The following is a 14,722-nucleotide window of genomic DNA, read 5'->3' on the forward strand; positions in this document are numbered from 1 at the left end:
TAGTTCTTTGGTTCTGAGAAATGAGTCATTCACAGGTGCTGCTGATCTGCCGCCGTAGCACGACTGCACTCTCTAATCTGAGCCACTCTCCGATTATCATTTAGCTCTAATTGGATTATATAAAGACAGTGTGCAACATCCTCCAACTTCTGCATGTGCTTTATGGCCTGCTGCTCCCCTCATGTGGGCCAACTATTTACAGACTTGAGTCCTCTGAGGGTCAGTATCTGGAGGCGTTAGGAAACAGCACAACAATCTGTCTGAATAAACTGGACCATAAGCTGGTCACAGTAAAGATTTGCTGTGTGGTGTCATGCCAAATGTGTTTTTAACGTTTGTAAGTCATGCATTGAAAAAGAATTTAGCAGTTGCAGACATGTGTCCTGGCTGCAGTGTTCGTTTAAATGTGCCAAACTGTTCAGGACCATGCATACCAAGTATTTTTAAACTGACACAGAGCATTTCTAGGACACTTCTTTTTTCCTCTTCACTTCATGCATCTCAGGTTAGGTGTCTAATATAGGTAGATGCTCAGCACTGACTGTTTTAAACAGATATGTGCATGCTACTCAAACATTTCCACTGTTGTGTTGTATATGTTGAGTGCCATGTTGACCTCATTAGGTTGGTTGTTAGAGCTGTCATTGGGGACAGAATGCTTGCTTCTATTGATTTGATCAATGTGTTACTGGCAGATTGCAGAAGCTGATAATTGGCTGTCTGGTCTGGCTGAGACAAAATGATGCCTCCACCTTGCACAGAAGCACTTCCTGTTGTGGCCCTTTGAGCCCACTTGACTTTGTTGCCCTCTTTCGCCTGCTGTGTCGGGACTGATGGGCCACCGTCTGTAATACTTTTCCCATTTCCACAGCATGACACAGTGTAAACACTGTAGTGTAGGATGGATTCCCACTTGCTGCACAGCTTGTGTTTGCTGAGAGGCTAGTTAGCTGTCCTATTTTGGATGAAAGTCCTCTACCCCATCAAGGCTCTGCAGTGATGGAGCCACCATTCATCCAATTGTCAGTTCAATCTTCATTATAGGAAAAGGGCTCTATTTAGAGGCTGAGAGGGAATAGCAAGGGGTTCTAGGGTTCTAAAAGGTGCTTCTGTGAGTGATTTGACAGTTTGTGGGGCAATATGACAGTAACATGCTGCAGAAGCATCAATAAAGTGTCATGTCTACCCCTTAAAAAGACACAAATGTCTTATATCAGAGCAAAAGCAATAAGTCAACTTAAAATCAGAAGAATCATTACAGTGAAAATGAATGAATCTTGGGGAGGTGGCTTTTCTCTTATCGCACATTACAACTTAAACCTAAAGGCGTAACTACTCATCGTGACTGTATCTGTACGATGGGATTTTGTCAGTATATGGGAAGTAAAATGCCCGGAGATACCAATTAATATTACTATGCATGAGCTATATGCATGAGCTTCACATGTAATTTTTCAGATTTGTAACAGGATCGACATCAAAAAGGTTTCATCTTCACTTTCATGTCTCATTTGACGGCCTTGGTCTAAAATCTATTTTCATATATCCACAGTAATTATTAGACTCAGAGTGGCGTCTGTCTCATACTGTTTTATATGCCTCAGTTAAAGATACTACACAGTCCTAGGGGAAGCACGACAAACAAATAAAAACAGACTTTACTCTTTAACGCACATGGGTCATTAAATACATGTTTATCTGCTGCAGTGCAACATCACCTATTTATTCTGGATGTACTGGCCATGAAATATCCTCATTAAACAGTCTAATGGCTCCTGGCAGAAAAGACCCCTTGAACCGAAGAACATCTGGGCAACACCAGCTGGCCGCTGAGAAAAGGTCGTCACAACTTTTTTTTTTTTCAGCTAATTTACAGCAGATTGCATGAACTGCTCAAACACATTGCAAACGGTACTCTTGCCTGTAAGTATTTTGTAACAAAGATATTTATCTTCACATTTTATTTTTAACATACATATACATACATTCACTTTTAACACACAACAACCTCTAATGTACATATAAGCTAGCCTCTTGATAGTAGTGCCCAGATGACCTAGAGTTTAAGTGGTGTTTGGAATGTAAGCGCAGCTACCGGCATCCAAAATGTCCAGTCTGCTCTGATTGGTCAGCTTAACTGTTACTAGCAAGCGCAGCGCAGTGTTCTGTTCTACTGCTGCTAGTGAAAGAAAAAGCTACATCAAATTATCCACTGTTACAGTTCAAAACCAATAACCATAAAGAAAGAGGAACCATGTGAGGGATGGTAAAGATTTAATTAACAAAATTCACAACAAAATACATAAAAGTTAACAAAAAAACAAACCAAATCAATAGGGGAAAGAATATTACTGGCAGCAAAAAACTTTCTTTCAGCACTCAGTCAGGCGACATGCAACATAAAAGGAGATAGACAACACAAAACCACACAGGAGGCCCGGGTAAAGCCCTGGAGCTGTCACACCATCACCATACCTGTATTAAATATTTGATTATTTCCAAGAAAACTCAAAATGTTACTAATGACCTTACAAAAGGAATTTGATTTCATAAAAAATCTTCACTGTGTGACTAAAAAAAACACAGACTGCACTCCAACTGCTACCAGATCAAATTGATCTTGATGCACAGCATGTTCTCCATTTGATACTTACAGTTTGCACCATTGTCTTCGTCCTCTCTCTGATGACCTCAAGGTTTTCTGTCTAAGGCTGTAACGGATCAGTTTAGTTTCAGGGATTTTTATTGCCTTTATTGTATTAAAGCCAATGACAGAAGAATCATTTTTGCAGCTGTGTAAAACCACAATTTTAAGAGGAAAATGTTAGGCATCAGGTTTAAGGCAGAAAAATATAATGCAGAGAATATTTCCTATTGGATCAATATTTTCGCTGTAGCTGCGTAAATGTGTGTGCCGCATATCAATGGGTTTAACCTTTAAGTACACGTAGTCAGCAAAGCAAGTGGACTGGTTTAGGTAGTATAAAATGGACACACTCAGCTTAATTACAAGTAACTGAAAACTGTGTTTAGTACAGTTAATTTGAGATATTATTGTGCCCTCTGTCTAATGAAGGACTCCTGATTCAAAAACTATGTTATGTTTTTGTTGCCATCAAAATTAACAGACGCTATATAAAACCTTAAATAATGCTTTTCCTGCATTGTCCTGACAAATAGTGATGGTCGGAACAGTGAAGAATTTCTATTTGATGTGTAATCACACTGCCTTGCTGCTGAATGTCTGGTTAGTTTCATCTCCACAAGGAAACATCCGATTAATTGCACACTGCTAAAGAGCTGCACTCAGCAGTCAGGCATACGGGCTCATTAACAAAGAATATGGAAGAGAGAGAGAGTGAGAGGGAATGACACCAAGCAGCTGTTCTGCTCTGTGAACACTTTACTGCAGCTTCACTCCAAGATGGACACATATCAATGGGCCTTGACCCCCCCTCCCTATCTGTGGGTAAACACTGTTTCCCTCCCAGGCCTTAATATTGGGCCTGAGACAGAGATTCATCAATCAAGATCCTCTACTTCAAGTGAGCTGTTTTCATCCTCAGTTGAAGGACTCTATTAGGCCTCTCAGTGAACATACAAAGAGCAAAGGGGAATATAAGTGGGACACACATGTAACAGAATAGTAGTGACTGAAAGGTGCTGTTCTTTAAAGCAGGTTTCAAAGGAGCCTTAGAATAAAAAAAAGCAGATGAGTAAGCATAGGGCTGGCACTATATTAGAAAAACTTTCCAAGGTTAGAGAGGTCTGTTTCAAATTTAATAAACTTTCACAATAACAGTGTTTTTTCTCCTTCTGTTGCAGAATACATTTATTTGCCTTCATGCTTTTGTGAATCTGCTTTGAGTCAGTGTTGAATAAATTTGAGATTCTCTGAGGGAATCAGATTGCCTTTAGATTTACAACTTGGAGTGCAGTGTGTTTGGAAAGGCGGTTAGGATGCAGCATGCGTACGTTTGAGTGCGTGTGTGTCTGTGTGTCTTGTGCGGTGACCTCATTGGTGAAAACCTCAAAGGGCGTTGTGCATTCACAGAGAAGATACAGCTGAGGCATTGGCTTTCTCTGAGTGTTTCTGTGTGAACCAAACCTCCTCTGTTATCAAGCACTCAGACCACGCTGCCAGACGCCCAAAATGGCACCAATTGATCCATGCACACATCCACGCATGCAGAGGCAGTGCAGCTTGAAAACAACATCAAACAACATGTAAGCTGCAGACCTTCTGCTCCATGGTGCAGTCTATTATATCCATGAAACCATGTGAATTATTAATTCAAAGTTCATCTTATGAGGAGAATGTATTTCTCAGAATTGACACAGCTGCTTGCTATGAACATGCATGTTTCAATAGACACAGAGAATGTACTGTAGCACAACCTTGAGAAACAGTGCAGAATTTGTAACATCATTTTGAAAGTCATTGTTATTTTTTCTTGAAAAAGGGGAGCTGCAATGCCCGATCCCATTACAAATACTGAACCAGTGTTAATTTTGGCAGCAATTTCGGATTTAGTTTTTATTTTAGTCTTGTGACTAAAATGTCATTTGATTTTAGTCACGTTTTAGTCATCAACATTTTTAAAGTTTTAGTCTAGTTTTAGTCGACTAAATATCAAATAATTTTAGTCGACTAAATCTGCCGTGGATTTAGTCGACTAAAATTCTATGATATATATTTTTCATGAAATATTTAAGGTTTGATTGTGCAATAAAAACAGGCACAGCTTTAACTTGTGTTATTTGAAACAAACATCTCTTTATTTAATTGCTATTACCTTTTCACAAAAGCAGCAGTGAACAGTGAGCTGCTCTCCCTGAATACACTGTTCAGTCATGACCTTCTTCATGAATACTCCATAACTACAGCAAAACACTTCAGTGACAACTTAGAAACAGGTCGCATGCTGTAAAACCATCAGCAGCGGTGTCTTCATTTATAGATTTTGTCACGTGTATCTTTGAACAGAAGTTAAGATGACTCGTCTGCAAATGTCGCTTCAGGTTTATTGTTTTTACCGCTGATAGTCGCTCCGCACGGTTTGTAAACCGTCTTGATTGTCTTGAAATTAAACGTGTCTGTGTGTCTGTTCTCCTGTTTTGTGTGACCATGCATGAGTACGCCTTCTTCCAGCATCGCGGCGCAACGTCCTTACACAGAGAGAGCACTTCTGATTGGCTCTCTGCCGCCATCTCCTGATTCGTCCCTCCCTTTCCACAAACAAAATTTGCTCTGATTGGATCTCGTCTCCATCAATAATTTCGTCTCGTTTTTATTCGTTGACGAAAGTGTCAATCCATTTCGTCTTCGTTTTTGGCACCGTGCGTTAGTTTTTATTTTGTTATCGTCTCGTTTTTATCAGCAAAAAAAGGTCGTTAACGAAAACTATGACGAAAATGATTCGTCAACAAAATTAACACTGTACTGAACCACTGCTCAGTCTGCCAAGATATGTGAACAAAGTCCTGACTGCATCAGACGAGCAGGCATGAACTGCTAAACTGGCAGGAGTGGATAAAAGATCATTTTTTGCTCCATTCAGGTAGTTTGGTTTAAGGAGGCACTGTTCTCTAGTGGTGCTGGGATGGTTTCAGGACCTTGGACAGCTCCAGCACCGTGGACAGCGCCAGCACCCTTATAACTCCCTGTGACTGTAGTACTGTTTGTTTGCTGCCTTTCTGCATTTGTGTTATTGCTCTATACATGTGTGACATATTAAAAAATATATTAGTTGTCTTCATACAGGGCACAGTGAGTCAGTGAACCTGCAGTGCGGGCATTTATGACTGTCATAGTAGGAAAACCTCAGGTGTTACTGAAGGCTGTGTTTGTAGACAGAAAGCGAACTCACAAAATGTCATTTAGAAAACATCCATTTTATTATTTACATCTATGCTTCTCCTGCTGTGTCATGTCAAACTACAGTGTGCAGTTTTATACCCTGATATTTAAATACTGTGACATTTTCTGGAAATTGTCAGCGTTTATATGTCAAAGACTCGACAAGTCCTGGTGTGTGTAGTTTGGTTAGGGGGACTGTGCAGCTGCATTAATGACAGGATGTTTCCGCTGTGAAAGAGCCAGTAAAGTAAAAATTATAGTAGTGCCCACTTGTTATGTGGAGGCACAGAAACTGATGAGAAACATCTTGTCAATAAAGCTGAAACGTGATCATATTTTTCCATATCCGTTACTAATAACAGTACATGTATTTTCCCCAGCCTAACTCTTGACTCATATTGCTGCTACTTTAAAAAAATGAGAAATCAATACCTTTAACTCCAGGTGTGATTCCACTTATCCTGCTCTCTGTTTACTCCTGCCGGCTCAGGGTGAGCAGTTCAGGAGCATGAAGGTTTATTTCAGCTGAAGTACAGATTTTCTCCTCAGCTGCAGCTCAACATTGTTGTCTCAGCTGCTCACAGGCGAATCTTCAAATGGAAAGGAAAGTGTATGGAATCGGAGAGTGAGGGAAGGAACAGAGGAGTCAGCAAAGCCTTTGTGCTTCTCCCGTGTCAGGAAACAGCACAGGGGGCCCGAGCACTGTCAGACGTGCTGTCAGATGCACCAAGGGTTTTTTTACGTCATCAAATTCAGAGCCCCCTCCTCTCCATTTCTGTCATGTCTAATCTGCTCCAGCCTTAGCCCTTTATTTGCACAGCCCAAATATGAAACCAGGTGACTAATAGAGAGCCCTTCTACTTTATTAGGCGCTGCTCTGTTTATGCCTCAACCGTTGTTTCTGTGTTGCTCAAATGCCTCTCATCTATTTCAGAACACTTGCTTTCAGAATAACGCAAGGCAATTACAACAGTAGTCTTTTTGCATTATGAAAGAGATTGATGTGATGTGCGCTTCCCTGCTTGCCCAAGAGAAAAACGCCATTTTTATATGCGTAAGAGATGGAGGTTAAAAAAAAAGAAAAAGAACAGTGCAGATGGGCAAGAGCCATTCTTTACTTTATATGTACATATAAATTCAAATGTGATAACAGGGAGAAATATTTGGTGTTCTGTTATCAACTTACAGCTGTCATTAGATAAGAAATAATCTGTTTGATTAGCTCTGACCGGGTATTTGGCAGGAGTGGGTGGTGTGGGGGTGCAGGGGTCTCTGCAGTTCAGATAATTTGGATTGTGGAGCTGTTATCTACATTGGACTGCATTTGGAGTAGGCGTTGTTAGGCTAATTGTACTCAAAAGTGTCCTTTTACTGTCATTTGGCTGCTTTAATCCCTTTTATTTCACTGCTCTCTGTGAGCATTGCCCGCTGAAAGCAGTCGTCTTTGTGGAGCCACATATAAGCTTTGAGATTTTTGGAGATTTCTCTGAAGTAGGTTCAGTGGCTTTGTCTGAGTTCCCTTTGGTGTCGCGCTCAGCTTTGGGCATCCCATGACAACGGCACGGTTCAGATGCCTGCAAGAGAATTTTAAAGAGGTCACCTTCTCCGGGGAGGGGGTGGGGGGTGGGAGGTGGGGGTGGGGGGGGGGGTGACTGAGTCACAGTTGAGACTGCACACCATGCTCAACCGTCATGTGAGCTGCTGCCCAAGACAGACAAGAAGAAACACACGGCCAGGTGCCAGCAGAGCCTCAGTCAGTCTCTTTCTTCTAGCTCTGTCTGTCACAGAGGAAATAAATCTCTTGGTAAATGTTTCATTCTACATTTGATCAAATATTTCCCACTCAGGATTTTAAAATCTAGGCCTTAGCAAATGTTGAGTAGATTTTCAAATCAGCCCATGGTATAAGTTACTTGGAAATGCTTTCATTCAAAGTGCTGTATTATTCTGTTCTCAGTTGAACCCCGTAGTGCTATAAACCAATCCTCTGAGCTGCAAAGAACACCATATCAGAGGAGTACATACTGATCTCCTGGGCAGTGCTGTGTGGGCTACTAAGCTCATACATTCAAGAGAATCCCACATACAGGCCAACTCTGCTTTGTGCTGCCCGCTCGAACAATTGCCATCTTTAGGCATTTCTTTGGGTACATTTTGTGGGCAAACTTCAAAGCAGAAGTGTATGTAACACTTTTTGTGTTGGTAGGCTTGAGCATGAGTACACTGTAATATCAGAGCTGTACTTAAAGCTTTCTAGCTTGAAAGGATCTGACTTGTAACAGCATTTTTGGCGCAGCATATTTGTGTTGCTCCTGCATAATGCGGTTGTATCTGGCCATCGTGTATGGCCACAGGTCACTACTCAACCTGAGTGAACATTTCTTGCACAACAATTGCACTCTCATTTGCATTAAAATCTTTTAAGTATTGTCATATTTTGCACCCCTGTTTCTGTCAGAACTAATCTCTTCAGGACTGTTGTTTTTTTCTTTTCTTTTTGACTAGCGTGCTGTAAAAACTGATTTCATTTGAGAGCTGATGAAAGAACAATCTGTCTGTTTGATGCAGAATGATCATCAAAGGAAATATATGCTGCAGTAGAAAGTGGAGGGCTGTTCTTCCCTTTTGTTGTTGCGTGCAGATCCTGTTTGTTTCTTCATTTGTAACTTTAAGAGCTTTTGCATTGAATTACTTCAGACTACTGCAGGCAGTGACACCTCATATGATGTGCAGGAGCTGTACAAGACAAGACAACTATAGTGACATGTGAACTGTGTAATCCTTTGTCACAATAGTGGTTGAAAATTCACAATTCAGTTTGTACCTCAGAAACAACACATGTTTAAGTTACTGTTGGGTGGTCAAGACAGCTGGTCATATGACCCAGTGTTGTCTGATACTGAGACTAAAATGCCTGTGAAAGTTAGGAGGCTGGTTTCTATACCCTGCAGACTCCCACCCAGGAGTCTGGGTCAGATCAAGCTTGTGCTTGCCTTAAACACAGTCTTTATACCATTTAAGCTAACATTTCCCATCAACCACCCCCCCCTTCCCCGTCCCTGACTCTTCCAGATTGGATTGAACTGGAAGTATCTAAATCTTATTATGTTTTCCTGGTAAGCCTATTCTATTCTATTCTATTCTATTCTATTCTATTCTATTCTATTCTATTCTTCTTTTTAATGCCTAATACAACTGATAATGTATAACTCCAATGTGGTGCACTGACCCCAGTGTTCTGGAGGAAAATCTTGAGTGAAAGAGTTAAGGCTGTCATCCATGTGCATTACGCTCTGTTTTGGTCTCCGTCTGAAAGAATAGACTGTATTAACATTGGCATAGTCTTGTTTTGGTGCTCGCTTAGTGAGATAAGAACATGCTGCACATGTGCAGGTTAACACGGTGAGCTAACAGGAGCTAAAAGCCTGAAGAGCTTGGGAGTATTTTGTTCTTTAATCTTTATTAGCATCAGCACTACATAACAATTTACTGATCCATCTAGGGTTGTTTTTGTTAAACACTGCACTTGTGTAAGAGGTGGAATAGTTTGTTTTGGTCTTATATTTAGCACAGTGATAATATGCTCCTGATTTGAATATGTATTATTCTTCAGGTCGCTGCTGCATAATTGACTCTGTAAAATGCCCTTGATGGTTGTCCTGCCTGCTGGCTGTTGTAGTAAAAATGTACCATCTGTTTACAAAGTCAACCAAAACTCTGTCATTTGTGTGCCGAATGATAAATCACAGTGGTGGTAATACTCATCAAGAGACTTAGGTGTCCTCTGACAGTCAGATTTCTGATTTAGTCAGAGCACACTGAATGTCACATTCCATTAATGCCTTTGAACTTATCTTTTATTTCCACATTAATTGTAAGTATACTCACTAGCTTAACATCTACTAGCTCATACAAATGTTTAAACCCAAAATATCCAGCTTAGTCTTGCAGGAGAAAAAGAACGAAAATAAAACTCTCAAGGGAGTCGTTTGTAAATCCCCACAAATCCTTTTTCTTAAGCAGCTGCTAACACGTTTCAAAATGTCATGCATATCCCAGCTTATGGTGTTCAGTGCAATATGTCAGAATACTGGGAGGAGAGCTGACACTCAGCGTCTGCCTTTTCATTTCCCTTCCTGCCTCCACTGATTTGCTGGATTCTGGTTTTGATGTCTCAGAGCTGATAAAGAGGCGCGTGTTTCTGTGTGATTGACCTGATAAAGTGTAGACGAGTCGGGCCCCGACTGAGGTCAGTCTCTTCACAATGCATCAAGGCACGGCATCCCTTTTTGAATTTCTTAACCTCTCTAAGCATGAGACATGTGAATGCACATCTCCTTTCTTTAGACGCCTGAGTGGCTAACGTGGTGGCACCCAGTGAGAGCCACTTGTCTTTAAAGGCCATACCTGATCTGAGTGCTGTCTGCTGAGCACTTCACTGTGAAGGTCACCAGCAGGGAGAGGGAGGGCGGACATGTCAGCTCTGTTGCTGTGCTCTGAATACTTAGGAGCTCTATTGGGAACATGTCAACTCACATGTCCATTAGTAACAGTTACCAAAGGATGGACAGATAGTTCTTTTTGCAGTAAATGCCAGCTTGTTAATTTTTTACACTCTATTTTGTCATTATTTGTAAGGTTGTAAACATAAAATGCATTTTTTTGGCCTCTTCATCTCCCATGGCGCTGTACCCTGCAGAAATCCCCCAGCTAATCTGAGGCTCAATTCCCTTGGAATATACAAGAATACGAACCAAGAGTAACAATATTTTCTGTTTTTTGCAAATACATAAAATATTTCAATTATTAAAGATTCAGCCATGTTCTTCGACATATAAAAGCCCTCTGCTTGGAATGGTAATTTGTGTGTAATTAAAGTTGTGCCACACCTGTTACCCTGGCAACGTGAAAATGTGAGCTTCTGGTGGTTAACGTTAACGCACAACGCACTGCTTAACAGTGGAAAACAGCAGCACAACATTGAACAGAAAGTGAGAGTAACTCAAATGCAACAAAAATAATGGTCCCACACAGGAGCCGATGTGAGTCTCAACGGTGAGACTCTCCCTCCAGTCTTCCTTTTTGACCTGCTGGTGCGCAGGCTGTTTGAAAATACAGGCCATAAAACAAATGAACAAAAAACTGTGTTCCCTATTGTAGCGCCTTTTATTATGTATGTTTTTCTATTTTAACTAATGTAGTTTTTACATATTTTTATAAGAAAATGGTCCCCAAATTATTTAAGAGCAGTCAAATCTCATGCATTGATCTTTCTGCATAACACAAGAGGAGGCATGCTTAACCATTCAGGTTTATTAGTAGTAAAAAAACAAATACACAATGAGGAGAGAATCATCATGTCAGCCATGAGACACAGTACAAAGTGTTGATAATTCATACATTTTTCTACATGCTACACAAAAATGAGATGTAACAGCTCCTGTAGCTGTGGTAGTAATGTATTATTTTTGTGCTGTGCTTCATGCTGCAGGGAGGGTTTGCATCGCTTGACTGTGATACAGAGTGAAAACCAGTTAGTCTGTGTAATTCCTGCTTCCAGTAGAGAAGCTCTGCTCGTATTTATATAAACACATTTTACACCGGCTTACTCAGCACCCATAATAATATCTATTATTTTATGGAATCAGCACTTTTATCCCTTCTCCGGAGAGAAAGGCGTAACAGCTGCTTATTTCATTCAGTTGGCTGCGGCACACCGGCTTCTTCCTCCATTAGTTATGACCCAATATAGCCTATAATGAGCTTCTGCCACCATACATTTTCACATTTCTGTGCACTCCTCAGATTGTGACAGTATGCAAATTCATGATGTATGTCATCTATCTCCACACATGGTCATTTTCTGCCTTGGTTGCTATTTATTGCACTGTTTTTATATTATTAATAATTTTATTGCCTGACCTCTTCAAAGGTTATCAACCTTCAAACATGATGCTTTCATTTCTTTTATTTATTTATGATTTTGTTGTAAAAAAAAAAAAGAATGTCTGTAGATATATTTATTTTAAAATCAGTAGCACAGACATAAGAGCACAACTTTTATTTGTCTATACGGCTATTTAGAGCCTAAGCCACTTTGATATGTTAACGCTTGACAGGAGAATGGTCACTTTAAAAAGGCACCATGGCCTCATGCCTGTGGCAGTGACCCATTTTCTTTCACTTCATCTCAATCAGACAAACAAGGCTGCATTCGTAATGATCATGTAATCCCAGTAATCAGACCGTGCGCTCTGCCATTCTTCTAAGTGCACTAAATATATATATCTGAATTTACTAAGCCACAAATTAATTCTGCAGACAGACAGTACACTTTCTATTGGAATAAAAAATGATGGATACTTTTCCTGTCAAAAATGCTTGTTTTCCTAAAGGGAATATTTAAAAAAAAAAGCTGCCCCCTTTCAGCTGAGTTAGAAATTACCCTTGTCACTTGTCATGACTGCTGACCATAAATCCTTAACCCCCTTCGTAATCTAACTTATTCATGGCGTGTAGCCGCCGCTCCGCCAGGTTCCTGTTAGCTCAGCTTCTTCCATTCAGATGCCTCCTCCGCTGATTCAACCCATGCCATTCTGTGCTCTCTTGCTGCTTCTTTAGCAGTTGATTTCACTGCATTTGTCATAGTACATGCTACATTGTTGTGTCTCGTGTCGAGTCGAGCCTTGAATCCTTACAGTCGGGCAGGAAAGAGGCAACCTCCTGTGACACACTGCTAAACCTGCACGGCTCACTTGGTCAGAGATTAAACGTAATCTTTTGTGGGACCTCTCTGTATCAGATAGATATGTATGTGTAGTGTAGATGTGTAGTAGCCTAAATACAAGAAAAATCATCTGACACGGGTTCTTGTTCTTGTTTGATTAACTTTTGTTTTCAAAGCACTTTAGCATGTTCCATTACAATCTCTTTGTTTACTTGCTGTTACATTTTCTGTCTTCATGTCTTTAAATAGTGCTTACAAGAGGATTTTAGTGCTCAGACATTATGTTAAAATTATGAGTTTGTGTGTTTTTTCCTTTTTAAACATGAAAGGCAGAACGCCCTTGTATCTCTCTCATTTTTGTTGTTGTCGTTGTTTTCCCTGACTTTGGATTCTCAGCACATTTTCCCGCTTGTGTTCTGTAATCCAAAAACGACAGTTGTGTGATGGAGCTCTCTTCCCTCTCTGCTCCCACAGGTTTTGCAATCCTCCAGGCCATCATGGAGTCAGCTGTAGCCAATAACTGGCAGGTGACAGCTCGCTCGGTGGGGAACATTGTGGATCCCACAGAGTACAGACGCATCATTGAGGAGATGGACCGCCGGCAGGAGAAACGTTTTCTCATCGACTGTGAGGTGGATAGGATCAACTCCATACTGGAGCAGGTATTAAACACAGAACTAGTCATTAAACCTGTTTTTGCCGGAAACTCTTTTTCTTAAACAGCCTCTTGACTCTACATGTTCCGTTGGAGCAAACATACAGTGTGTTTTGCTTTTTTCCACTTTCTGCTTTTACACGCTCAATCAAATACGCCTCTCTCCTCACTCTTCTCCCCATCTGTATTCCTTTATTCCTTTTTCATTATTACTCAGAGCCATTGAAGTGCTTCAAGATTGCCTCAGATCTCGACGTTCTCATTTAGAAATGCTGTTATAACAGGCGAGACTGGTACATTCAATTAATGCTTGTTGTGTGTTGATTTTTCATTGTTTTTTTCACATGTGTGTGTTGTTTGAGGTCACCTGGGCTTAATTCACATGGAGGAATTAAACAGCCTCCTCATCCTTGTTTCCTAGGTGATCGTCAGCTACAGTTTTCCCACACGAGTCTTGATTCAGATTCTGTGTTTGCTAATGCGTGCTGCTCACTGTGGCTGCACCTTAGAGAATATTTTATCGTCAGAAATGTATTAAATGAGGGTTAACACAGAATTTGTTTACTTACTCAGAGGATCATTAGCGTTTATGTGGAGGATTAGAGGCTGTGTTGCACATGTGAGCACATTATGTCTTGCAAATGAATTATGAATTCTGTGTATCTGAGCAGTTTTACTTGTTCAAAGCAATTATTCCACTGAATCTAAGTCTCTTCGTATTTTAGAAGACAATATGGTAAAACGTATGTATGTTTAGGCTTTTTTGACTGTGCAGAAAACTAAGGGCAAGGTCAGGTACTTAAGCCGAGACATAACGATAAGTCCTCTGTCCTAAAGCAGCAGTATAGTGACTGTTGTATGTGTTGGGGGATGCTTAGTGAACATGTGTTTGAAACTATGCCACACCTTAACACTTGGCTACCATACCTGACATTTGATTTTTTTATGCTGATACTTTTACAACACAACTAATGTGTGTGTGCATCCAAAACAGGATCAAATCATTCAGATTCAGGTAACTGAGCCTTTTCATATTATGGATGCAACAATCCTGCTGTTTCATGACATTGATACCTGATACTCCTCCAGCCATAGACGCCTCCATACAGCTGACTCTTTGCTCGCTCTGTGCTGTTACTCTATATGTTTGTTGAAAGCAAAGCAGTGAATGCTGCTGAGGCATTGTATTACGAACATTTATTGAAACTGAATAGATCAGCCCTATTGATCAGCCCCATTAGCGATACTTGATCTCGGTGTTTGGTCAATATTTGATCTGATATCTGACATTAATATCAGATCAGTGTAACTCTGCTTGATATCTCGTTCCAACCTACATTAACCATCACTAGCTTAGTATTTACAGCCTGAAATGACAGAAGTCAGATTGCATTAGAGTTTATGGAGCACAGCTGTATTATATAGATGCTATCAAGCATCTGATAATGCTGTCAGGCCACTCTGCACTTCAGGGGTGGGA

General features: G+C 40.5%; 1 protein-coding gene across 5 annotated transcripts in view; it reads left to right on the forward strand.

Moving 5' to 3' along the window:
- Nucleotides 1-14,722, forward strand: part of gria3a (glutamate receptor, ionotropic, AMPA 3a) — a 56,552-nt gene that overhangs the window by 12,699 nt on the left and 29,131 nt on the right. For all 5 annotated transcript variants that reach the window (XR_003671717.1, XR_003671718.1, XM_028421329.1 and 2 more), the window contains exon 4: nt 13,062-13,249. Coding sequence is in view for 3 of the 5 variants with exons in the window: in XM_028421329.1 (XP_028277130.1) it covers nt 13,062-13,249 (188 nt within the window). In the remaining 2 variants the exon portion in view is untranslated. The remainder of the gene's footprint in view (nt 1-13,061; nt 13,250-14,722) is intronic.

The sequence above is a fragment of the Parambassis ranga genome, chromosome 14, assembly GCF_900634625.1.
Source record: "Parambassis ranga chromosome 14, fParRan2.1, whole genome shotgun sequence".
In the NCBI taxonomy this organism is placed as follows: domain Eukaryota; kingdom Metazoa; phylum Chordata; class Actinopteri; family Ambassidae; genus Parambassis; species Parambassis ranga.